The sequence below is a fragment of the Strigops habroptila genome, chromosome 11, assembly GCF_004027225.2.
Source record: "Strigops habroptila isolate Jane chromosome 11, bStrHab1.2.pri, whole genome shotgun sequence".
Classification (NCBI taxonomy): domain Eukaryota; kingdom Metazoa; phylum Chordata; class Aves; order Psittaciformes; family Psittacidae; genus Strigops; species Strigops habroptila.
The window spans coordinates 3,627,969-3,654,111 of NC_046360.1; the positions used below are offsets into that span (position 1 = coordinate 3,627,969).

Sequence of the window (26,143 nt, forward strand, 5' to 3'; positions counted from 1 at the left end):
TTTTCCAAGGCTAAGCAAGACTCACATAGTCTGGGTTGGGTTGGGCTGGGTTGGGCTGAAAAACCCTCTGTGAGCTCCAGCTGCTTCTAGAGGTAACACTCCTGTTCTATCTGTGCTGATCTCCTGCCATGCTAGAAGAGTAGGTCCCCTGTCTTGCTCAGATTGCCATCTTTGCTATATATTTGCTCTACAGGACTTGACACAACTCAGTACTATGTTTGCCTTCCCTTCCCTTTCCAAGGTGTAGGGTATAACATGGGAAAGAGGCATTAGCAAAAAAGGGACCTTCTGATTCAGAAAATTACTATTAAAGGAAAAACAGAGGGGAGGATGGGAGAAAAAGAGATCATGTATGTTGTGTTCCTGACCCCATCATGGAACTGTAAACATTGGCAAGCTAGCACAAAAAGGTACTGAGTTGATGGCGATTCCTGATTTTCAGCCAAGAGCAAATCTATATTAGTATATTAGTATATGTTCTGTATATGTATCTGAATAATCCATTTATGGTCCTGCCTTTACAATTCCTAGCTGAGGAGAAGAAAAAACAGGCTGAAGAGAAAGCTGTGGAGATGGAGGAACAGAACAAGATTATTGCTGTGGAGAAGGCGGCTGCTGAGTCAGCTTTGGCTGAAGTCATACCTATTTTAGATGCTGCCAAGCTGGAGCTTCAGAAGCTCGACAAGTCTGATGTTACTGAGATCAGGTGACTCATTTGGATGTACAGTAGCATAAGTTCTTGGAAATCACTGAGAGACCCTTGTTTGCAGGGTCTGAGCCTTTGCCTCACCTTTGTCACCTGCATATGAAGGTCAGGACATCAGTTGTCCGGGTGCTGAGGTCACAACATAATGCCCTGATTCCTAGTCCAGGACTTCCCCTCAAGCCTGTTCTTCCAGTCCTTTGATGTCTTCCCCATATTTCTCTAGCCTGTGTCTGAGGCACTAGAAACTGCTATGGCTTTTGCCTGAGCAGTGGCTGCCAAACCCCTTCATTCCTCCTCTGTTTATTCTGTGTGAATAGGAACAAATACCAGTTACTTTTCAGGGATGCTTTGATTGCATGAAAATGTATTTCTGTGCTGAATTAACTTCTCCCTGAGTTTTTATAATACATCTGGTATTTAGGGATAGATGTAAAAGCACGTCCAGTTGCTGGCTCTCCCTGAAATAGCAACGGCTCTCCCTTCCCTGCCACACTTGTTTAGTTTTATTTCTCCTGTAGAGCTCTGGATTCTTCCTGTGCTGCTTCTCCCAGTGGACAGCTGCTTCACCACAGTAGGGAAGAATATAATGGCTCAGGATTTTAGGCCTTCCACTGTTGAAATCCTTTGGAATTTCATTGATCAAATTGTCTGAATACAGGAATCTGTTCTGAGCTTTTGACTCATTAATAATTTCTTGTTTGGCCTGGGTTATCTTTTTCACTTTGTGTAGGTTATCTTACGTATAGCTCTTGTATTGCAACGACTCTCTTAACTGGAAGTACCCATGTCTGGCATCAGATGCTTTGTCTCCTTTTTCTCTTCCACTGTCTCTTTCCTCTGTTTCCTAGATCCTTTGCAAAACCCCCTGTCCAGGTGCAGGCCGTTTTGGAATGTGTTCTTATAATAAGAGGTTACAAAGAATTAAACTGGAAGACAGCCAAAGGAATGATGTCTGAGGCAAATTTCCTGCGATCCCTGATGGAGATAGGTTTTGATGGAATTACACAGAGTCAAGTGAAAGCCGTCCGAGGTAAACTACTGATCTGTAGGTTTGGAATGAACATTGGATCTTGTTAATGTGATTAGCCATGTCAGTGGCAATCCTTCCAGTGTTGTTTAGGAGGGTGGGATTCACTTTGTGCAAAGAGACAGCGCTGTCTGTGGTGCCGCGGGTGTTGCACTGTTGGGATGGCTGGAATTTTCAGAGTTCAGAGACCTCCTGTTGTGGTTACATCCAGTTTATACCTCCGCTTGGGTTTGACACACTCTGGTTTACAGCAGGCAAGAAACAAACAGGATAGCTGAGCAAGCCTGCTGTCTGCTTTTAGTGACTTAGTAGAATTAGGACCTCATCTATGTGGTGGCAGTTAAAATGTGATAAATGCAGAGTGGAAAGAAGATAAGCTCTATCTAAAGCTTATGGGCCAAACTTTGCACATGCTCACAAGCTCACATGCTCACATGTAATCCAGAGTAGTTTTATAAAGAGGGACATTTAGCTCTTTGAACAAAACTGCATCTGACTGCTGCAGAGAAGTAACCCCATGATCCTCAGACATGCTGAACAACTCCTGGATGCACTCCCTTCATGGAGAAAGAACTTGAGCAATCACTAGCAGTACTGTGCCTGTACTGCCACAGCCTTGTAGCTTCATCTTGAAGTCAGAGTCTCTTTAATATTCTAACAAATATTTCTTATTGTCTGTTACAGCATTGCTTGATATCACTGGTAGGGAAAGTGGATTCTCTGAGGATTTCTACACTATAATTCAACTCACTTGCAATATTTTTGTGGTTTTAGGTGTGTTAAAGAGTCTTAATACTACCTTCAATGACATGGAACAAGTTAGCAGAGCAGGACTGGGGATGTTAAAGTTTGTTGATGCTGTGATGAGCTACTGTGATGTAGTTAAAGAAGTCAAGCCAAAGAGAGAAAAGGTAAAGTGTGTGTGGATTAAAACTCAGAGGATGAAGCATATCCTCATGAGAAAAGTAATACGATTTCTTAGACTGCCCTTTTCTTCTCTTTGAAGTGCTTAAAAAGAGGTGTTTAGGAGAGCTCTTGCAGTAGGAGTGGGGCAGGTACTCAGTTATAAATTGCTGTGTTTGTTGTGTCATCATGCTGGGACATGGTTTCCCATCCATGCCAGTGCTTGAAGGAGGAGGGAAGAACATGTTCAATTGGAATTTCATAATTTAATGTGCTTAGAAAAACACAGTTATTGAAAATAGACTTGAAAACACATGGCACTTGGACAGAGCAGAGCTCAGGAGTACAAAACATCCATGTCCCTTAAGCACAGACTTTTTGATTAACATTTTTTAGAATGACTGGGAAGTTGGCTGTATTGCCAAAGGAAATCTGATGTCCAACAGATGATGGTGGGAAACTTTCTGAAAGAAAAGGTTATTATATACAACTGACTACTGAGAAAGTATATTCACTAGATGATGAGTCTGACTATTTTTTGAGGCCTTAATACTGTTATTAAACAGACAAACGTCCCATTTTGTCACAGAATGACAGTCCCACTGACCTCCAATGTCAACAGGACTGTCACATGCTTTAATATACCTTGTGGGTACAAAACTCTAGGAAATTTAGCTGCTTTGGAACTGTAGTATCAGACCATGATGTATACGTTTGTGATGGGGAGAGGTGAGTGAGAGACAGTGCCAGTTATTTTGGCTTACACTGTTTACTACCAGGACACTTTGAAATATATGAAATAGGCAAAAGAAAGGTGAGAACTTCAGACTTCTCTCCAAAGCCCTTCTTTCCTCTGATACTCTTATGCTTCCTTCCTCATGTGATGTAGGTGGCTAGGCTAGAACGGAACTATTTCTTAAGTAAGCGGGAGCTGGAAAGGATAAAGGCAGAGTTGGCTAGAATTCAGGAGGAACTTAAAGCTTTGGGGGACAAATATCAAGCGGCAATAACCGAAAAGCAACAGTTACAAGAAGAAGCAGAGATTATGCAGAGAAGATTATATGCTGCTGGCAAGCTCATCTCTGGCTTGGGATCTGAGAACGAGAGGTAAGTCTAGATTCAGAGAGGAACATTTTGACATCAGAGGGTCATATGCCAGGGATAAAACTGACTCAGACTGAGACATTTTTGGAAATGTCATTTCCTGTGATGTTTATTTCTGAGAAGAGCTAATACCTGTTCTAAGCTAAACTCAATTAGCTCTTGAAAAATAATAACAATGTTTGGCGTGGAAGAAAAAGATGAATTCAGATTAAAAGGAAGAAGATTCAGATCAATTCAGTATCTGTGGCCATCATAACAGTGAGAGTACAATTGATTGTAAATTTGGGGGTCTGTCTCAACCTACATCTAAAGAAGCAGCAGCTGCAAGTTCTGCACATAAACCCCATCTCCCAGGTACAGACTGATGCAGGATTCCCTTATAATTCAGGTGGAAAAAGGAATATGAAGAGTATGAAATACGTAAAGTGAAGTTGCTTGGAGACTGTCTCCTCTGTGCTGCCTTTCTGAGCTACGAAGGAGCGTTCAGCTGGGATTTTCGTAATGAAATGATGTATCAAGTGTGGCAAGAAGATATTCGCTCACGAGAGATTCCTCTCAGCCAACCATTTAAGTTAGAAAGCCTCCTGACTAATGAGGTGGAGGTTAGCAGGTATGTCCCGACAAGAAACCCAGTGGCCACTGCATGTGAAATTGTCAAGTGGGAATCTGGCTCTGAATCTGTAGCACAGAGTTGGCATTGTGGGTGGAGGTGCACAGAGAGAGCCCCTTTTACATTCATATCTCAAAGATGGCAAGGAGACAAATCATTTTTCTTCTGTTTAATGGAAGCTATTTGTTATAACAAACTGTTGTACTTTGCACTCCAAGGACATTCACTGAACTTGGACACATATAAACCCTTTTAGGAGATTTTTAAGGAGTTATCTATAATATGTGTTCCCACAGCCCAACAGGAGTCTTTTGATTGACTTCAATGAATTTCGAATTAAACCCATGCCCAAATAGCCCACATTTCAACTACTCCAGGATTACTCGCCAAATGCAACAGAGTTTTGAGTAATGTTGTTACAAATGACTAAGATGAGTCAATCTGAGCTTTGACAGTGGTCTCACGATCACATACACTATATGTTTCCTTGTGTGTCTAATAGTGTGCTCAATTAATTGCATAATTTTACTAACAAATGAAACATGCTTCTCTGCCATCAAATTCATCCATTCATCCCAGCCCGATGTTTGATCCCTTTCATTCCCAGATGGGTTTCCCAGGGATTGCCTCCAGATGAGCTCTCTGTCCAGAATGGCATCCTGACTACATACGCAAGCCGCTTCCCACTCTGTATTGACCCACAACAGCAGGCATTGCATTGGATTAAGAAGAAAGAAGAAAAAAATAACCTGAGGGTAAAGATAAATAATCATGTTGCCTCTCCTGGTTGTTTTAAAAGCTGCATAAATAACTGTCACCTTGAATGGGGAACTGATTGTGTACTGACAAATGTGCTGACTGTTGTGTCTCTAAAATAGATAGTGAACATCACTGTTCACATGACCTTCAATTCTGTGGGATGGATGGTTTGTTTGGGATCTTGGTTAGCCTTACTACATGCAGAAATAGTACAACCAAAAGCCTGGTGGAAATTTTGTTTTATCTCAGCTCCAGGATGGAGTTTTCATGTAGGACAGTTAACACAGGCAGAGGCACAGCTGGAACTTTGGAGAATAGTCCTCCAACTGGAAATTCTTTTCCTGCCCATGGCAGGGGGGTTGGAACTAGATGATCTTAAGGTCCTTTCCAACCCAAACCATTCTAGGATTCTGTGATTCTTGACTAATCAGGAAAAAAAAAGCACCTCTACTGTGTGGTACCAGTGCAGTTTGTATCATCTGTAAAAGGAAAGACAAACAGCAACAAAGAGCAAACTTCATTAGTGCTGGCAACTCTCGTTAAAATAGTAATGTTCATCAAATTATCAGTTCTCTTTTCATATCTTCCCATTATTCTCTTGCAGATGGCTTCCTTTAATGACCCAGATTTTCTTAAACAACTAGAACTGGCCATAAAGTATGGGCACCCTTTCTTGTTGCATGGTGTTGATGAATACATTGATCCTGTGATAGACAATGTCTTAGAGAAGAATATCAAAGTTGTACAGGGGCGAACATTCGTTGTCCTGGGTGACAAAGAAGTTGACTATGACAGTAGTTTTAGATTCTACCTGAACACCAAATTATCAAACCCAAAGTATTCTCCCTCCGTGTTTGGCAAAGCTATGGTTATCAATTATACAGGTAAGCAAAAGTGTGTATGCAGTAACGAAGCAGTGATGATGCTGTAGTGCAAATTTAGGGCCTGGGTGGTTGTCTGAAACAGCAATGAAACTCTAAAGAATTGATAGTCTCCTTTATACTTAGCATCTGGTTTAATAGAAAATCCTTCTCACTCTTCTGATCTGAACCTGAGCCAAATATTTCTTCTTGCACCAGTCAGGTTAGGATGCTTTGGTAGAATTAAGATACAGAGTTATTAACCAAATCACTCTGTGGAATTGCTGTAGTTTTATGAGGTGATCGAGGTGAAAGCTCTTCTGTGTGTGTGTTGTGTCTGCAGTTACACTGAAGGGTCTAGAGGATCAGTTGCTCAGCGTCATTATGGGTTTTGAAAGAAAGGAATTGGAAGAACAGAGAGAACAGCTCATCCAGGAGACAAGTGACAACAAAAACTTGCTAAAAGTTCTGGAAGACTCTCTCCTTCGGGAGCTGACATCTTCCACAGGAAACATGTTGGACAACTTGGATTTAGTGCAAACCCTGGAAGAGACGAAAACCAAAGCTACTGAGGTACCAGCGCTAGGCTTTTTGAAAGGATATCTTCTAATAGAGCACTGTCTTTCCTTTTTGATTGTGCTCCATCTTTCACCCTTGAAGCTAGGAATTAGTTTGAAAGGAAATTGAGAGTTTTCTCGTGAGTATGTTGCATTTTCAGTACTGACAAAGAACCAAACCAAAGCAGGAAAGGTCCTGATCAGGACCAAAGTAATAGATGTTTCTAAAGCAAAGAGCATATGATATATTTCTTTCAGCTCTGAAAGACCTTTTGTCTTGTATCAGATCTGAAATGAAAAATTAAGGTGGTGTTTGTTACTCAGAGGATGTAGAACCTCCATTCTTGGAGGTTTTCAGGCTGTAGCTGGGCAAAGCCACAGCTGACTTGATCTAGTGGTGGTCATAGCCCAACTTTGGGTGGAGGTTTGAACTAAAGAACCCCAGAGGGCCCTTCCCACACTATTTCCTTGATTATGTGGAAATATTTGCCTTTATTTAAATATGCAGGGTGGGATTAACTTTATCTAACTTTTCATTTTCACAATTCATGCTGCTTCTTTTGGGTTACCTGCCCAGCTTCCCTCTATAGGCAACAGAGAGAGGCAGGCACTGAATAGCTGTGCTTGTTGTGATATAATATACATCAGTGCAGTAATTCCATGTGCATAAAATCAATGTATGGCCAGGTGATTGAAAAACTGAGTCTGGCTGAGACAACAGCGGTGGATATTGATCGTCTTCGTGATGGCTACAGACCAGCTGCCAGGAGAGGGGCCATTTTATTCTCTGTTTTGTCCGAAATGGCACTTGTCAACATAATGTATCAGTACTCACTGGCCTCCTTCTTGGAGGTTTTTGGATTCTCTCTTCGGAAATCCATGCCCAGTCCTATTCTCCCAAAGAGGTTAAAAAGCATCATGGATACACTGACTTTCAACACCTATAACTATGTCTGCACAGGTTAGTATAATTTAGTGATGGGCTGATAATGTGCTGTGAAAATGCTTGTTAAAAGCCATCTCTTCAGATGATTTACATTAAATAGGCAAATTACCAGAGAATTCACTAATGTTCAGTTCTCAGTTTAACACTTTTCTCCCTGCTATTTACTGTTTGCATATTGCCAATGTAACTTGTAAAGCAGTGTTTTTCTTAATACAGTTTCAAACAGTAAATTGCAGCTATGGATCTTACATCGCTGGGTGTAGCTCACAGATGCTGTTTTGACTCTGAGATCCTGATCCAAAGTCCCATGTTTGATCACCCAGATCTTTGTGGGGTGACCAGATGCAGGATGTGCATTTGAAGATTGCTCCAGTTCCACAAGTTTTAGCATCTGATTTTTGAAAATCTTGTCCTTTTAACATAGGCTTGTTTGAGAGGCACAAGTTACTGTTTTCCTTTAATATGACTGTCAAGATAGAACAAGCTGATGGCAGAGTTCCACAAGAGGAATTTGAGTTCTTTTTGAAAGGTAAAGTCAATATTTATATATAAATATAGATCTGTATGTAGCAACAGCTAAAAGATCGTCTAAAGGTAGATTTTTGAGTAGATATGATGTGCTGTGAGAGTTAGCATGTAGAGAAACCACTGAGGACAGCTGAAACCATTTGGTTGACACAAATGGTGGATTCTGCTACTTATATTTTGTTCACTTTGTTACACAGCAAAGAGGCTCATCTTTCTCTGCACATGTTGACAAATCTCACATGAGCTAATTATTAGGATGTTACCTGAGATTATAATCTTTAGTTATTTTCTGACTATGTATAAAAATGTCCACAGAGATAAAACTCTGGCTTTTGCCAGCACTCGTACGATGCCATCCTTTCTTCAGCAGATCGGTTTAACCTTACAGTGCTTCCAGAAACAAATTCCCGGTTGGCTCCTCTGTGCAGTGGGACTGTATGTATGGTCATGCATTGGAGAATTTATGACATGGGCATTCACTCTGGTTTCTGAATGTGCCCAGGCAATGTTTCCCTGGAGAAGAGTGAACGAAAGAAGCCGTACGCTTGGCTTCCAGATCAAGGCTGGGAAGACCTAATGCGCTTGTCTGAACTATTTCCTGAGAAATTTGAATCTCTTCCAGATGATGTGGAAGACAATGCAGATGTATGGAAAAATGTACGTGCTTTTTTTGCAATCCTGTTCTCTCTCCTTGTTTTTCTTCTGGTATTAAATGTTCAAGGCTGATGCAATGTGCCGTTGCACTCGGCAGGAGGCATGTCACCACTGGCTCTTTCTGTTAAGGCCTTGCTTTTTTTCTTGACCTCAGTTAGTGATTGGCTTATTTCCAGAAGTATTAAGGCCCTTATTATTTCAGAAACAAACCCAAAAAGTCTTCCCTGGTGTACTGTAGGTGTTTTATTTTCCAGTCAAATGCCTTAGTTATTTGTCCTATTGAAGTCAGTGGAATTTTTGCTGTTGATTTCAACAGTCAACATTTCACTCATTTTTGTACTGCAAGAGAGTACTTTGATCTTGTAGCAGTGAGTTCTATAGGCTGGTTACAAACACAGACTTGCCTTTGTTCTGCCTTTAGTTTCATTCCATGTCTTCTTGCTTTACAGGAAGTCTTTCTGTGAGCAACCTGTTAATATTTTTTGCTTTAGATACTCTTTTTTGTATCTTGACATAAAGGGGAAGTACAAATGTGTTTCTGGGCTTGAATACTTAATGCTGAAAAAGTTTATATTCACTTAATGCTTTTTATATTCACTTCATCTTTTAACATTTCTTTGCAGCTGACTGACTTTCTTCTTTGATCTTCTCATGTCTCTTGTTCCTCATTAATCAAACTGCTTTTCTCCACTTTCCTGGTACTTTCATTGGTAGAGCCATTGGATTCATTTGCGTTGTCTCCCATCTCTTCTTGCCAGTGGTATGACACAGATGCTGTGGAGCAGATACCATTCCCCATGCAGTACCAGGACAAGCTCTCAGACTTCCAGAAGCTCCTGCTTTTACGGTGTTTCCGGGTGGACCGGCTCTATCGGGCAGTCACGGACTATGTTACTCTGACAATGGGTGAGAAGTAAGTCACTCTCTTCTTCCACATCCAAATCACACTGGTCAGGTATTCCTGAAATATGTAATTCCTGTATACACACAGAAACTGTAAATGATTTTGTAATCTCCCTAAACAACAGAGCATGAGTTATCTCTATCATTTCCATGCACAGTTTGCAGTGAGCTTCGATGTTTGTGTAAAAGTCACTGCTGCTCTCGTGCAAATCAGCAGTTTATTGTGCTGCTTTTCCTACCAGGTATGTGCAGCCCCCAGTGATCAGCTTTGAAGCTATCTTCGAGCAGAGCAGTCCTTCCTCACCAGTCGTTTTTATCTTAAGTCCTGGCTCTGATCCTATCAGTGACCTCATGAAACTGGCCGAGAGGACAGGATTTGGAGGGGATAGATTCAAATTCCTAGCCATGGGACAAGGCCAAGAAAAGGTAACCTCAGTGGGAGGGTAAGGACGTGCTGTGTGCAGGAAATTGGTCTGTGAGTTGCAAATCATGCTCCTAATGTTGTGGGCCTGTTCACGTTTCCTTTCCAAAGGTCTGCTCCATTTTAACGGGAGTTACTTTGTGATTCAGACACAGTATGATTTGCCAGCCTGGGAATAATGCTGCAGTGTGAAAGGGGGCATTTGGCTGATTGGCTGATTTAATGGTTTGGGTAAGGATAGATTCAGAATAATATCGTTGTCTGTTTAAAAACAGTTTTGCTGAGAAGATGTTACTGTGCAGCCTTTCAGAGATTACTCAGTGACCCTGTGTCTCTGTGTATGAACACGAGTTGATTGGAAGTCATAGTGTTTGTTACCAAAAAGATATCCTGCTGCTTTTTTGTCTTTCCTGTAGCTTTCCTTTTTGCTATGGACACTACAGCAGGGATGTCCATAGCTTAGTGGGTGACTGAATTTGCTGTGATTTCAGTCAGAGGGAGAACTCTTAGACTCATTTAAATCATCGCTTCCTAGGTTCTGATCTTCACCCTCTTCTGGCCCATGCACACTCCTGCACTGTTGTGAGATGCTTCAATGCTCTACTTGACTTTTAATTCCAAAAGTAATTAATGAAATAAAAAAAGCATTTCAGAGCAACTTCTTATGGTATTGTAAAAGGCCTGTTCTCAGCAAGGAGCATTCTGGTACAGCTACTAAAGCTAACTGAAAGGCTGAGTGCTTGCTAGCAGGAAGAAATCCACTGCACTCACCCATCAGAGTCAGTTTGCTCACAGGATAAAGGGAGAGTTACTCACAGGTGATTCTTTCCCTCTCTTAAGATCGCTTTGCAGATGCTGGAGGATGTAGTGGTCAGTGGAGAGTGGCTGATGTTGCAGAACTGTCACCTCTTGGTGAAGTGGCTCATCAATCTGGAAAAGGCCCTGGAAAACATTACAAAGCCTCACAAGGACTTTCGCCTCTGGCTGACTACTGACCCGACCGAGGGCTTCCCGATTGGAATACTGCAGAAGTCCTTGAAGGTATAGTGCAGTGGGGAAACCATGGGCAGGAGGATATGACTGCTGCTCTTATTCAGCAAAACAGAGTGTTTTTGGGAGGAGTATGACCTGAATGCAGCGTGTTGACTTGGGCTGTATGTACACTGGCTGTTTGTCTTTATAAGCCAAATCCTTTTCTCACCCTCCTCTTTATCTTATGGTGACTTTTCCTGCGGGTGAAGGCTGTTCAGCAGGTTTCTTCTGAAACAGTTATTTCAGAGTAGAGGTTTGTGAGTAAACCTGGAAATATGACAAATGCTCTTTAGAGTCAAATGCTGCCACAAGTAAGGAATATCTGGAGAGACAGAAACAGCCCCGTCAGCCCTGATGCTGAAGTGCAGAGCTGAGCTCTGTGTCTCGCCTGGCAATAGTGCCAGTGGAGCAGACGTTGTAATAGGATAATGGTTTCCAGCTGCTCCTCCAGGCTGCAGCATTCATCACCAGCAGCTGAGCTGATTACTTTGAAGGCCCAAGCCACGATGCTGTCCTAATGCTCATTTCTATGGCTGCTTCACTTCTGTTGTGGTGAATCAGTCCTGGAAATACAATTATTTTATTTCACAGATTTGAAAGCAGTGACATGACAGATCCACCCAGTATGTGCTCTGTGTATCAATGGCACCTCTGGAGTATTCACCTCCAGCAGTGCTTAGTGCTGCAGTGGGGAGGAGTGAGCATGAACGTATCTTTTAAGACTGCAAATGCACACGTTGTAGGTCTGGTTGTGAGCAGTGAGAACAAAGGTTTTATGGCACTTAGAAAAAGCTGCCAGGAAGCTGGCTCTGCCTCAGTTTGCTCATCAGTAAAGCCATGTTAAAGACTGGTAAGGCATCTTACTGTAGTGGCATGTAGGGGACACCAGAATGTGTAAAGTACTGATATTACACTAAATTAGATCTTCAAGTATGACAAATACTAAGGTCTTTCCAATAGCATGACTGTTTCTAAAATAATAGTGAGTTTCTCTTTACAGATGTGTGTTTATCTTGATAAATTCTATTCTATTCACATTCTATGATTAGAAAAGGTCTGTATCATGTCTGTACTGAAGAAAAATATATCCATATTGATATGACCTTGGAAACCTGCTCAGAATTTCCAGCCTTGCACTGTAGAGCTTGGGAGTGTGATACATTTACAGCTCATTTTCCTGAGGCTATCCAGTGACTGACAGCTTTCCTAATCATTTTGCCAGGTTGTGACAGAACCACCAAATGGCCTGAAACTGAACATGAGAGCCACCTACTTCAAAATTCCCGAGGACGCCTTAGAGCAGTGCCCACATCCTGCCTTTAAATCCTTAGTCTATGTCTTGGCATTTTTCCACGCTGTGGTTCAGGAGAGAAGGAAGTTTGGGAAGGTTGGCTGGAACGTTCCGTATGATTTTAATGAATCTGATTTCCAGGTAAGAAAATAATTACAATGGTTCTTCTTATACTCTTGAGTTGCTCAGGTTGCTTCTGAAAACACACAGTCTGTCCAGCTCTGATCCCTTCTCACAGTAACATTTTGCTTCATGTTTTTTCTGCTCCTGTGGAGTTCTGTAGACACCTGATCTTCTGTGATACCAATTTTGGCCACTAAAAATTAATCGGATTCCAAATCCTTCATATTTATATTACCTCTCTCATGGGTCTCTTTTCTAAAGAGTATTTATGCTTTTTAATTATTTGAGAAATAAGCTAGTTTTAAAACAAGCACTATGTTAAATAAAATCTATATACATGTATGGTTGATTTATGAATCTTATCGTGCATATTCCAACAACTTTATTAGGTCTGCATGGAAATTCTTAACACATACTTGACAAAAGCTTTCCAGCAAAACGATGATAAAATCCCCTGGAGAAGTCTCAAATATCTCATTGGTGAGGTGAGTGCCTACACTGTCACTGAGGAGCACTTGGTGGTGAAAGAATCCAGGTAAATGATGTTTCCTTTCTGCATGGGCTGTATCCTCGAGTAAAGCTGAGGATCCCTCCTGAGCAGCCTTGAAACTCCCGTGTAGCCCTGAGCAAGTCACTTAATCTCATTGTCTCAATGAAATAGGGCCGCTGTGTGTAGCTGCACAACAGGGGAGTTATGGTGCTTAATTAATTTTGAATGAGCGAGCCCTTGGGATCCTGCTGCAAGCACTGAACAGCACAGCCTCACAGTGTTATTGGTTCAGTGTGTTGCTGATGTGAGCTTTCCAGGTGTTCCCAAAGCTCTTGCCATGCAGTATGTGACTGTACTGTGTGTTGTATATGCAGTGTTGGTAGCTGCTGTGACATGAAATCCTGCAGAAAGCTGTTATTTTGCAGCACTTAGTCACAGCTGAGTGTGAGCCAGCACCCGAGGAAGGTGCCACTGCACAGAAAGCTCAGAGAAGGGCCATTAGAAGTGCCTGGAGCTGTGCTCTCCAGACTAAGACCAAAAACTTGGAAAGGGGCTAGAGGAGATGTACTCGGTGTCCCATGGGGGAAACAGCATCACACTGTGTAGTCACTGTAAAAGCAAAGAGTATTTTGGACTTTAACTGCACTTGCTGCTCCAAGGGCCAGCACTGTAACACTGCTGTGATCCATTTCTAGGTGATGTACGGTGGGCGCGCAATCGACAGCTTCGATCGCCGCATTCTGACCGTCTACATGGACGAGTACCTCGGGGACTTCATATTTGACACATTCCAACTGTTTCATTTTTATAAGAACGACAAGGTTGATTATAAGATCCCACAAGGGACTGTAAAGGATGACTTTGTTGGTAAGAAATGCTTTTCCTGCCACATATGTTAGCATTAAAAAGCATAAAGTCCACTTCCAGTATATGTTCTCTCCATATGACATTGCTGCCTATGAGAAGGTGAAGGAACTTCAGGCAGTGTGTGTACATATTGTGGTGTTCCAGCCCACTGGTGAGACTGTTCTTGCTTTATATGAGCAGCCTCTCTAATGTGAGCTTACCAGTGAGCTCCTCATGTCTTTAAAAGAAATAAAATCCCCAGGTAACAGCGTGTTAATTTTGTTTGATACCTTTCTAAGGGTTTAAAAATGTTTGTTTGATCCTTGCAGTGTTTCAACCCCAGCTATAACACTTTTCCCAAACAGAGCAGCAACAAAAGTCCCTGCACTATTCTCTTTTGCCTGGTAGCTCTGGTTTAATTATCATGTCTTTAGGAGCACGTTTTTGTCTCGCAGAGGCGGTAGAATCGCTGCCACTGGCCAATACTCCAGAGGTGTTTGGTCTTCATGCCAATGCCGAGATTGGGTACTACACACAAGCGGTGCGGGATATGTGGAGTCACCTCCTCGAGCTGCAGCCTCAGACAGGTGGGTTCTCTATCGCTGGTTGTGTAAATGAAAACCAGGGGCTGGCTGCTGAGCTCACTGCCAGCGTGTCACAGCCCGCCTCTGGGTGCACCCTGCATGGGGATGGGGGGATCAGGAGGGGCATGGAGGGAAGGTCTGGCATGGGAGCAGGTCACAGCGTGCCCAAGGGAGGCTGCAGCAGCAGAGCGTGAGGCTTCGATGCCAGATGGGGAGTCAGCTCTCAACGTTCCCCTAGAGAGTGAACAGCAGGAAGGGGTAGCCTGTGCAGATTTAGTCTCACTCAACTGTTTTGGTTTCAGGTGAAACTGGTATGGGAATCAGTCGAGATGAATACATTGCAAATGTTGCTAAGGATATAGAGAACAAAATACCACAAGTGTTCGATCTGGACCAGATACGGAGACATTTTGGACGAGACCTTTCTCCTACGACCGTGGTGCTGTTGCAGGAGCTGGAACGTTTTAATAAGCTGATTGTTCGCATGGCAAAGTCGTTGGCTGAGCTACAGCGTGTAAGTGAGGACACAGCTACTGCTGCACACAGCAGCTACAGTCAGTCAGGCCTCAGCCTCTCACTGTCTTTCCAGGCCTTGGCTGGGGAAGTTGGGATGAGCAGTGAACTGGACGATGTGGCTCGGGCTCTCTTTAATGGGCAGATTCCTGGCATCTGGCGGCGGCTGGCTCCCGACACACTCAAAACACTTGGAAACTGGATTATTTTCTTTATGGATCGGTACAAGCAGTACACCAGCTGGGTAAGTGAGTGCCTCCAGAAAGCCTTTTGTTGTGTTAATCTGCATGGTAAGCTGTACATGCTGCTTTAGGTAAGTTACTTGAACTAATGCCAGTCACTGCTGAGCACCATAATGAATTGTTGCACGACAGACTGGCCACTGGCCGGCCTGCGAGAGCCTCGGCCCCTGGGCTGAGCACGAGGTATGGTGGGAGGACCACAGATTGTCCCTGTGGTTGCAGGTTAATGACTGTGAGCCAAAGGTGATGTGGCTCTCTGGCCTGCACATTCCCGAATCCTACCTGACAGCGCTTGTTCAAGCCACCTGTAGGAAAAACAAGTGGCCCTTGGATCACTCCACCCTCTACACAGAAGTAACCAAGTACAAGAGTGTGCAGGACATCACCGAATGGCCTACTCAAGGTTGGTGGTGTTATGATTATTTGGCAAACATAATAAAGTAATTGATAGGTGAGAGAGAACTCACTTGGCTTACTGAGTTACTCAGCTCCCACCTCCATAGACAGTACTGTTGGGTTTACATCTCACAAGCTGGGCTCTGGTTTCCATTTTCCTGCAGAGCCCGTGTGCACTTCCACATGTGCGCTTCCATTTCCCTTTCCAGCTCTTTCCACCCATGTGCAGGTATCTGAGCCTGCAACCTCTCCCTGCCTTGCTCTCTCTATCTGCTTCTTTCTAAGGGTAGGACATTACCAGCCATCGCAGGTTTATAAAGCTCTAGTTACACCACAAATAACATACTGAAATGTATTTAAACAGAAAGTAAATACGATTATGTATGACATGTATAAATGTATCTGTATGAAACTTCTATGACTAGCAATGCTCTAATTACTAACTATAACAAACTCTGAGTAAAGAGGCCAACTAGGCACTGCTGCTGAGGACTAGACCTGATTGGGAACAGAGGAATTAAAAAACCCCAACCTGGTAGATTGAGCAAAACCAAACCATCAGTTAAAAACCAAAGTCACCTCGTTCCATTCACACGAGGTGTTGCATTTCTGCCCTTGCAGGCTGCTTTGTTTCTGGGCTGTTCCTGGAGGGAGCAGACTGGGACGTGGAGCACGGCTGCCTCATCAAAAGCAAGCCCCGAGTGCTGGTGGTGGAGCTGCCCATTCTGAAGATCATCCCCACGGAAGCGCACAGGCTCCGGCTCCAGGTACATCCCTCACAATGGGGGGCACAAGGGCTGATGGGCTGCTCAACTGCCTCTGGTTTCACACCTCACCTGCTGGCAGTGCCCTCCCCCTTAGCACAGGCAGCCAGTGTTTGTCGTTAGCACTACAGTACGCAGCTGAACACATCTCCCTGTGTTTGCTGTCATTGGTTTTATTTTCTTAGAGTCACACTCAAGGGGGGTTCCTCCATTTGCTGCCTTTTTTCCACTCAAGCACTAGGGGATTGGGACATTCTTACACCCCCACTACGCTCTTAATTATTCCCCCGTCCCTGTCAGTGACATAAAGGATGGGCACATTATCTGGGTGTCAGCTATTTAAGGCTTAAAACAAAAAGAATGGATTTCTGAAGCCAGCTGCCTCCCCCCGAGGCCCTTCTTGTTCCCAGCTCCATGCTGCACTTCACGCACTGCTCAGTGTCCTCCTTCCTGCACCCTCTTTCAGAACACGCTGCGGACCCCCGTGTACACAACCTCCCTGAGACGGAACGCGATGGGCTTCGGCCTCGTTTTTGAAGCCGACCTTTACACCACAAGGCACATTTCCCACTGGGTGCTGCAAGGCGTCTGTCTCACCCTGAACACAGACTGACAGCACGGAGGGGCGCGAGGTTGTCCCCACAGAATCCAACCCTTTATGGGGGCAGAAAAAGTAGTTATGAAACTAGGCAGAGATCCCTCACCTCAGGGGGTGTGTGTGTGTGTTTAGTTAAGCCCACATGACTTTAAATAGCACAAGAGAAAAAAGCTCTTACTACCAATAAACGCATTTGAAGGAAAGTGGTTTTTCATCATCTGCGCTTCGTTTCAGAAAGGCTCCATGCTGGGCTGTGGCCAGAAGAGGTAATGAGTTAAGTCTCACACACACAAAGGCCTGTAGGGTTGTAAGAAATGTTTTTAATTGCCCAAAGCATCACTTCTGCTGTGCTTAGAAGCGGTGCCGTCCATCATCCTTGAACAAGCAGCAGGGTCGATCAGTCATACAAGACATGGCCATAAAAATACGGCAACAACAGCCAGAAAACCCAAACCCACTGCTGGTCAACGCAATACACGTACAGTAGTAACACACACAGTAACACTCTCTAACCAAGCCTTTTCCAGTAACACCGCTTTTCCCTATCCCTCCCCACCATTCCCAGAACAACTCCCGCCACACAACCAGCCGGGCACAACACTGAGGAGTCTCTTGGGCTTCAGAACAGCAAGAGCCCGAGTCGCGAGGGAGCGCGGGGTGGGCCCAGGAGGCCTGAGGGCTCCATCTCTGCCCCTGCGGGCTCCTGGGCAGCGCCACAGCTGCGGCTTCTGTCATCCTGCCCGTGCCTTTGGGGGAGCCGACGGGCAGCGATCCACAGCTCCAGAGGGACACACACCAACACACAGCTGCAGGAAAGCTTACAGGGGCAGACTAGAGCTGGGAAGGGGAAGGACAGAGGGCAGGCAGGGATCCTTCATCAGCTTTCACTGGGATTATGCGTTCCAAATATTTAAAGGCACATCATAAGCTTAGCAGCATTTGGGAGCCATCGTTTCCTGCTGCTCCTGCTCAGAGGCTGCAGACGAGAGTGAAGCAGAGGCGAGCTGGAGGTGCTGATCACAATTTAAGAAAAATGGTCAATTTGTGCTCCTTTCCCCAAACCACAGCTCCCACAGCTCCCACTATGCCTTTCTTTCCTAGGAAATAAATGATAAAAAAGAATCAAGTAGTCTAACAGCCACTGGGTCTACCTGTTGCTCACTAGAAAGGAGTAGGGGAATGGGGGCAAGTGCAAGGCAAGTCCATCCCAATCCACAAGGACAGAACTCCAGGATGGCAGGTTCTCTTCCTGTAGGAATTGGATACATCACTTAACTGTTAAAATTAAGACACACATTCGAGAGGGACAGCTCAGTTTCCAGGCTGGCAGAAGCCAGCACTGGCTGACAGTGCCCAGAACAAGACTCAGGTTTTTGGGAAACAAAAATAATCCCTTTAGACAAAAAGTGCAGGTTAGAGCATAAAGACCCATTTCCATATTGGACAGCCAGGTACGTTCTCTCCCTGGAAAAGGAGCTCTGAGCCAGTATGGAAGGTGCTACAAGTGCAGTGTGCTGACAGTGTGAAATGTGTAATGGAGCCATTCAGTTAAAAACTGAAACAAACCAAAAACACCCCCCAAACAACCTGTGTTCATACTCTGAGATCATTAACCCTTTAAAAGAGTGCTTTACCCTCACCCCCCTATTGTTAAACAAAGCCACAAACCAAAGAATTTGGGATTAATCGAGTAATGCTCACTGGGACTCTCAGCATTTTGAGACAGAGAAACTAAGAACACAGTTTGCAGCCAGGTGCACGTGAAGATGATGATGTCCATCGCTCACTTTAACGTGTACGTGCTTCTGCACTATCTTCAACACTAGCGTGACAAAGGCTTTGTCATGGAGGTCGGTGTGAAGTGCTTATGTGAAGCCAAACGAGCCCCCGGCAGCTGGAATGCTGACAGCCGTTCTCAGTTAGGTTTGTTTGCACTAAGAGTGATTCACAGCGCAGCCCGCGCCTTCGTCCACACGAGTGGTTACAACAGATGGAGCGGTGCGCAGAAGCAAGCGGTCAGGTACCCCTGATTTGGCCACAGCATGTAGTAGTTATACACCTTGCCATATGAACACAGTCCTATTAGGTTTCGTTAGAGGAGAGTAATCTATTAATGATGGATCTGGAAGAAGTTTGGCATGCATGGGGCATCAAAAGAAACTTTACTGCAGGTGCTAATTATCCTACAGGATCACAGTGCATAAACAGCAACAGAACAGAGCATTGCAGTGGTTTTACTCAAACAGTTCTGTCTGTCCCTGAGTGCTTCCTGACCACTTTGCTTCCATGGACCTGATCCACCGCCAGCGTTTCCACCTCCGGCTGGGGCTGGGCTGGCGCGGCGTGGTGGATGCGATGCGCCACCCCGATGTGGGCCTTGTGCGGCTTCTCTCGGGCTGGGCTGTGCGACTCACCCGAGGCACGGTCTGAAGCAATGGGTGGGATAACTAACGGCCTCTCCTTAATGAGATGCACCTCTGCCGTTTCCCTGGCCAACAGGAACGGGGTGGGATCCGGCATGGCATCCACGGGCTCTCTCAACAGCAGCTTCCGGCTATCCGACCCTATTCTGTAGGCCTCTTCGAACTCAGGGTTCAGGGGTGTCGACAGACTCTTCTTCATTCTGCGCCGCGGGGTCTCCGGCAGTTTGTCTTTGGGAGGGGACGGCTTATAGCTGGACAGCACGGGACTGCCAGAAGGGGTCCCCTCCGAAGTCCCGCTTGAGCTCATCAGCTTCTTCTTAGTCGCATGCAGCTGGGACGTTAAGTAAGCAATAGTGCTGGCTCTCTGCTCTAGTTCACTCGACAACATATTGAGCTTATGGCTTTTCATTTTCAACTCTTCCAAATACTTCTTTTCTCTCTCTTTAATGGTGTTTTCCAGCACCATTATCATCGCGTTCTTTTGTTCGAGTTCTTTCAATAATTCATTGTTTTCAGCCTCTTTGGCTTTCAGCTGAGCTTCCAAATCTTTGCACTTACTTTTGAGTTCATCGCTTCTTGAACTGCCATTTTCTAGAAGAACAGGAAAAGCAGAAGTGTTTCAAGTTAACAACAGCCACTAAGAAAAATAGCACAGTAGGGTTCCTTTTGCCATCCCAAAGACTAACTTCAGCTAATGCTCTTAAAATTACTTCCTCTTCAGAAGCAACAGGACAGCTTTTAAGGAAATGGTGACGAGCCAGTGCCACTCACCATGGTTTAATGGCGTTGATACTAAGTGGAGATGCTTCACGTGTTCTGGGGAACAGGGATTACAGAAACCATGCCTGAACTTGATAAAATTTGAGCTATTTTGCAAATCCTTTGCTTATTAAAGAGGAACTTCTCCCTCTGCAAATGTCAGGCTGGCTGGAAAGAGTGGAGGAGCTGCTGTCACAGTTCACCAGGAAGGTGTGCTCTGGCTTTAGCTTCACCCCTCCATGGGCAGCTGCAGCCCGTGACTCTAAGGCTAAGACTCCTCACTAAGGCTGACAGCCTGCATTTCTCCAATAGCAAGCAGCCTGTGCCACAGGGCTGTTGGCTACGAAGTGCTAGTCAGGTGTTGTCCCCTCCACAGGGGGCAGTGTCTGAGTGTGGCACAGCAGCATCACTGATACATCACCTACTCTGAAAATCCTGCCACGAGAAGCATCTGAGCAACACTGCAACATCAAGAAATAATGCTGAGCACAGGCAAAGCCCCTGTTCTCTCATCTGCTGTGTGTCCTGTCCCATGCAATCCCTCTCAGAGTATTTTATTCCTGTGCTTCACCTGTTGTTAACTACAGTCTAGTGTATAGATATAAATAAGAGCTTTGTGGTGTGATTCCAGTACCAGCTAATAACAGTCTCACTCTTCTGCCCCTAAAATGAACATCCTGTGTTCCCATACAGCATGCAGGGAACTAACTAGTTTAGTAAGAGAGAGGAGTCAGCAGTTCTACACTCTGTTCCTGGCGCTCTCAAAGATTTCCTGTGTGACCCTGGTAAAGGACTTGTGACATTTACTTCATAAGTAACAGTAAGTCTGGAAAGTAGAAAGCTACTGCTATACCTTTAGAATTTATAAAGCCAACATCCCAAGTGCAAAGTATTCTCACCTACTTGTAATGGAGAAAATACAGACACTGAAGAAGATGAGGAAGTTTAACATGAACATTAAAAGAAAAATGCTGTGTGTTCCTTACCTGACAAGTCTTCACTCTTTACAGTCAGCTCATAGGTTAAATCTGAGGAGAAAAATTGGGGTTTTTTGTTAGAACATCATCATTACCTCCTGCACCACCTGGAGAGCACATTTACAATGGCATACTTCAATGAAAACACAGGTCACTCTTCCCCCCAGTTGAAGCAATAGCAGGAGATCCACAGCACATTATCAAATCTGTGAAACAAGTGGAACTATCAGCTTTAAAAATAAATACATAAATCTTTGCTTCATGATCATGATCATTCATGAGATACATGGCGATCACCCTAAATGTATGCTGGTGGTGGGTGCTGTTGCTGAGGATTCACAGCTGGAGCAAGGAGCAGTCACCCCATTCCTGTGAAAAGAAGGAAGCACCGAACGGGCTCCGAGTCCTCTCGCAGGTACCTGTGCAGTGCTGCTGCAGGCGTCGGATCTCGGCGTGGAGGCCCTTCAGGGTGTTGGCATGTTCTCGCTGGAGAAACAGCAGGTTCTTCTGGGCACTCTGCAGCTGGTTCTCCAGGTTGGAAGTCGCCATCCTGACATGCAGTCACCCTGTCAGTGAACAGATGTAGAACTGCATCAGTGGGTTATCTTGCACATACAGAGATCCTCACTCTACCACCAGGGTCAGCAGGAACAGCTGAATCCTACTCTTAATGAACTGGGAGGCAATTAAGCAAATACCACAAAAGGTTTTTCTCTTTCATGACTATTTCCATTAGAAGTGCTCTTAAGTTCATAGAAAGCCTAATTTATACTTCAAGCCAGAGCAATTTCCTTGCAGAACAGCTTTATAAAACTGGGCCTTGACTACGGCAGTGCTCCCACTCAAAGACAGGAATGGTAAAGTGCAGGATGCTGAGGGGCCCCTGCACTGTGCCTCTGCTGCTCCTGATAAGGCACCAATGGCTACAGTGGAAAGGCTAAATTCAGTTATCACTGTAGTTTTATAAAAACAATCACAGTATTTAGGTTACAGAGATAAGAATCAGGACTCCTGTTGCCCGGGCAACCGTCTGTGATGGCGTTACAGCCACGGTCTGTAACCATGGGACCACACGTCGTGCTAAGACAGAGCTTAATTCTGTCCCGTGGCTGCCCTTAACAGGCTCGTCTCACCCTGTCAGGTGTTATCCTTTGGGCTCTTTCTCGTATGTAGTTTTATGACAAAAATTTGATTCTACAAGTTTAAAAGTAACACACTCCTGTCATTCCTGCACAGAACCCAGCCCTGCCTGCAATTTTATACGTTCTACTCCCCACACCACCACCAGACTGATCCCTACATGTATTTAATGGTAAAAAAATCAAGTGAAGCTGTACGAGACTTTCAAGGAATCCACTTGTGTGCAAGGGGCAAAGCAGAGCGCTTGGTTACTTTATAACAGAGATCAAAGATTAAATCCAGTGCTCAAGAAGAATGGAAGCGCCGGTGCCAACTTGTGCTTGGCCAAGTGGAACGGGTCGTTTTGCAGCCACCAGCGTCAGCAAACAAGCAAAAATTATGGAGCAAAAATATTCTCAAAGGAGGTTTCTGGGTTGGCTAAATCAGAACTAAACAAGTTGTGCCACAGGCTCTTGCTCTATGACTTCTAGAGAGCAGCTCCATTACTGCCACCAGGGTACCCCCTCACTGCCCATGCATCAAGGACCGACTGAAGATGGACCTCACAGTCCATAGCAATCACTGTGGGGCACCATTAATTGTAAGTATTGATGATATTCTAACTGTGTTATATTATCAAAGTGACATCACCTTGTTCCCAAAGCTGATTTCAGACAGCAGCTTTACTGATTCATCCAGTTTCTTACGTGATCATTCTGCTCTTACCCACTGAGTGCGACAGCAGAATAAACCCTGCGGGAGGCCATGCCCCCACCATCGCTGAGCTCAGCCTGGTACAATGAGGCTCGGAGGGGAGGTTTCATCAGGAAATGTATTTTCCACATGAAACTGAGCACTGGCAGTGCCAGGTGAAAGAGCAGCCTACGTGTGGTATGCCAAAGCCTTCACTCTCACAATGGTTACCAACGGAGGCTTTATGCCTGTAACTATCATCTGAGCAGATAAAGGCTTCACCACCAGCAACAAACAGTGTTTGTAACTCAGTCCTTGCAAGTAAATGTGGTTTTTAAAAACTAGTTTCTAAATATTAGAAAAGGCACAACAAGGCTGTCACTATTAATCGCCTCTATTGGTTTTTCACTGTGATCTCTTGCATCTTAAAGATCACACTAGGATTGCCTGCTCTGAAGGAAAAAAAAAGGAAATACTCAGAGCAGGCTCGTTTTCCAGGCTTAGGAAGAAAACAAGAATTACCAGCACCAGAGCATCCGGTAGCTTAATGAGTGAGAGCAATTAAATCAACTCACTGTGAATTCTACCTGCAGCCCCTCTGCACCAAGTAGCTTCTCTCCTCTGAGGATGCAGGATCAGGAGCTGACCTTCCCACAAGCCTCCCGCAGCTCCCTGGGCTGGTGCAGCCTCGTTGTCTGCCCATCTCCTGCCTTGCCTTCAAGGGAAAGGGAAGGCCACAGCTTCCACAGAGTTTATGGGCAGCAGCTTCAGTTCGCACTGACTCTACCCTGCCCAGTCGTGGCTTTTTATATATTTTTATATTTTATGTCCTTTTTATAAGGCCACACGAACACTGGGCAATCCCTGCATGTGTGCTCTGGGGAACAGCCAAAACCGTCTGCCATAAACACAGGGAAAGGGGAAAGTGTTTTACACAGATAAATGCTTTTGCTACGAAATCTGCTTAGAATTGCACAACTCAGTATTAACAATAACATATTCCCAGCCACAAGTCAATTTATACCTATTTTACAGCAAATCTTAAACCACAAAATTAGACCGAGCATTTTACAACGAATCAACTTCCTTGTTTATTTAGGCCATGTAAAGATCAAAAGACACCATGGAAAAAAATATAAACTAGTTTTTAAAGCCAAAATATTCACAACTGTCACAAAGTTAAACCACGCACTGGAACTTGAAAAAGCCATTCTAGATTAACAGCCACTCTTGAATTCTGCATTCTCGAGTATACCATTAGTGAAAGATATAATTACTTAAAACATCTTATTTAATGTCAGTCTCAAATCTGTCAGCAGCTCACAGGATACAATGAAACCTACTGACCCACAGTCTCATAAAGTTTTAAAATGGGAAGAGACTCAGCAGTAAACCCCAAAACCAAATACAATTAAAAAGAAATAATAGTTTCTTTTAATACAAGTCAGCGAACGTTTCCCCACCACTTCCCGATGCAGATGCTTTGACTTGGTTCCAGGGAGATTGCTTAGTGGGATTTACAGCTACTCCAAGTTCCTTAACAATTCTTAACCTGCTCTTTCTTGGTGCGTAGCAGACACAGCCACAAATTACATCCAAAACCTCTCTGTAAAACAGTTCTGGGAATGCACTAAACTGATTTCACCTCCTGCTCTCTGAAACAAGACAGAACGTGCAGCCAAAAGTAAGGCTACGCTCAGAAAATGCAAGAGAAAGAGCAAAATGCAGAAGTCAATTAGCCCTTAACAGCCCAGACGAGCAATCTTTGCTCCCTCACCATGGAAATCCATGGGACAGCTCTCCAAGCAACCAGTCTCTGGCTGGATTCCTATAGATAAATTAAGCCAAAGCTGTAACTGCACAGACCACAGAGCAGTTGTATCACTATGGCTCCCCCCTCGCTTTGTCTCCAAAGCAACTTTAAAAATCAAAATCAAAAGTTTGCTCTGTTCTCACACAAAAGGAATTGTGCAATGCCAAGTTGGCAAACTCCCACTAAGGAATGCAGATGGCGTTCGATAAGGATGATAAAACATTAAAATGGACTTGCAGTGTTCAGTGCCACGACGGTAACACACCTCCTCTTCTGCAGGGAGACTTGTGCTGAACACCAGCAGTGTCCAACCAGTTACACACGTTATCCGGATGGGATGCTGCATTCGACCCCTACAACATGCAAACCTTCTCATTTCACCACCACCAAATGTTTCTACATATAGCTCAAAGACTGAGCCTCGAGTCCTCCAAACAAGGGATTCACAATTTCTCTTGAATACAGTCTAGGAGGAACAAATGGAATGAGTTAAACACCATTGCCTTGGGAATGTTAAGTGCAACACTTCAATCCTTGCTGCACCTACGTAAGCCCTCATCGTCCAGTGAAGTGGAGAAGGTAACAGAACATTCTTGTAAGCTCACTTTCAAGAGGAACTGCTCAGTCCCTTCTAAAAGTGCAGGTTCCCTTAAAAAGGGAACAAAAATAAACCAATCTTTAACTGAAAATGAAAAATATTAAACAAAAGTTTCCAAAATGCAACTCATCTCATGCTCACCATAAAAAATTGCCACCATTTTAACAGCAAATCTTGCCTTGCAGAGGATGTGCAGGTTCCAGGCCTGTTCTGATCTTAAGTATTTGGATAGAGTTCAAAATATGTCAAGGCAGTGAGCATCTGGCTGTGTGTTAGATGCCTTTGCACAAAATCAGAGCATCTCTATAACCCACTGCAAGAGAAGAGGAGGGAGATGCTAATCTGTGACTTCAGAGACAGTCCAAAGGAAGCTACTGGAACAAAGCCCAAACAACCATGGTTATTTAACGTTTTCATTCCTGTTTGGTATCCACCCAACAAAACAGAATAACCTCCTTTTACATGGATGGGGTGACTATCACCTGAGAAGCTGCTTTAGCTCCCTGCCAACACATACCCAAATCTTCCTGAAATATGTATGGGCAGGCAGGCTTTTTCCTCTTGACTGGTCCCCTCAAAATGCGACAAAAGCTGCCCAAATGATTTCTGCATGCTATACAACATACAGTTTCAAGGTCTTCTCGTAAGAACCTTCAAAGTTTCCGCCAGCCCCTGTTTTAATGGTTGTCACTGAACTGACCAAACATTGCCAAAGAATGTAGCTCTGATGATAAAACGCCCAGCTGACAGACCCTTGGCTTCCATCAGCTCTCCATCTCGAGACGCATATGCCATCCCCAAAGTGTGGGTTCAGCTTATTTCAAAGGACACAGTACAGGAAACTCTGCAGTCTCCACAGCCAGCTTGAGGGCTTTGCTATCCTTCTGCTCAGACCTTTGCTTTC

General features: G+C 44.3%; 2 protein-coding genes across 15 annotated transcripts in view; one reads left to right on the forward strand and one right to left on the reverse strand.

Moving 5' to 3' along the window:
• The window catches only part of DNAH10 (dynein axonemal heavy chain 10), a 54,830-nt gene extending 37,770 nt beyond the window's left edge, over nt 1–17,060 (forward strand). For 3 of the 9 annotated variants that reach the window (XM_030502509.1, XM_030502511.1, XM_030502510.1), the window contains 23 exons: nt 532–706; nt 1,555–1,736; nt 2,508–2,644; nt 3,526–3,743; nt 4,129–4,350; nt 4,958–5,105; nt 5,714–5,993; nt 6,313–6,542; nt 7,214–7,487; nt 7,897–8,001; nt 8,503–8,657; nt 9,413–9,567; nt 9,800–9,983; nt 10,819–11,019; nt 12,233–12,442; nt 12,814–12,909; nt 13,610–13,781; nt 14,216–14,347; nt 14,647–14,858; nt 14,934–15,101; nt 15,322–15,502; nt 16,117–16,262; nt 16,726–17,060. In XM_030502509.1, coding sequence (XP_030358369.1) covers nt 532–706; nt 1,555–1,736; nt 2,508–2,644; nt 3,526–3,743; nt 4,129–4,350; nt 4,958–5,105; nt 5,714–5,993; nt 6,313–6,542; nt 7,214–7,487; nt 7,897–8,001; nt 8,503–8,657; nt 9,413–9,567; nt 9,800–9,983; nt 10,819–11,019; nt 12,233–12,442; nt 12,814–12,909; nt 13,610–13,781; nt 14,216–14,347; nt 14,647–14,858; nt 14,934–15,101; nt 15,322–15,502; nt 16,117–16,262; nt 16,726–16,872 — 4,130 coding nt within the window. In that variant the 3' untranslated portion in view covers nt 16,873–17,060. Of the gene's footprint in view, nt 1–531; nt 707–1,554; nt 1,737–2,507; nt 2,645–3,525; nt 3,744–4,128; nt 4,351–4,957; nt 5,106–5,713; nt 5,994–6,312; nt 6,543–7,213; nt 7,488–7,896; nt 8,002–8,388; nt 8,471–8,502; nt 8,658–9,412; nt 9,568–9,799; nt 9,984–10,818; nt 11,020–12,232; nt 12,443–12,813; nt 12,910–13,609; nt 13,782–14,215; nt 14,348–14,646; nt 15,102–15,321; nt 15,503–16,116; nt 16,263–16,725 lie in introns of those variants that run through there. The other 6 variants (XM_030502506.1, XM_030502507.1, XM_030502508.1 and 3 more) reach the window with 4 other exon arrangements.
• A 97-nt stretch (nt 17,061–17,157) lies between these two features.
• The window catches only part of CCDC92 (coiled-coil domain containing 92), a 71,487-nt gene continuing 62,501 nt past the window's right edge, over nt 17,158–26,143 (reverse strand). For 5 of the 6 annotated variants that reach the window (XM_030501733.1, XM_030501732.1, XM_030501734.1 and 2 more), the window contains 3 exons: nt 21,436–21,582; nt 21,026–21,067; nt 17,158–19,871 (listed from right to left, as the gene is read on the reverse strand). In XM_030501733.1, the coding sequence (XP_030357593.1) occupies nt 19,096–19,871; nt 21,026–21,067; nt 21,436–21,565 (948 nt within the window). In that variant the 5' untranslated portion in view covers nt 21,566–21,582 and the 3' untranslated portion in view covers nt 17,158–19,095. Of the gene's footprint in view, nt 19,872–21,025; nt 21,068–21,435; nt 21,583–24,906; nt 25,108–26,143 lie in introns of all 6 variants that reach the window. The other variant, XM_030501735.1, reaches the window with a different exon arrangement.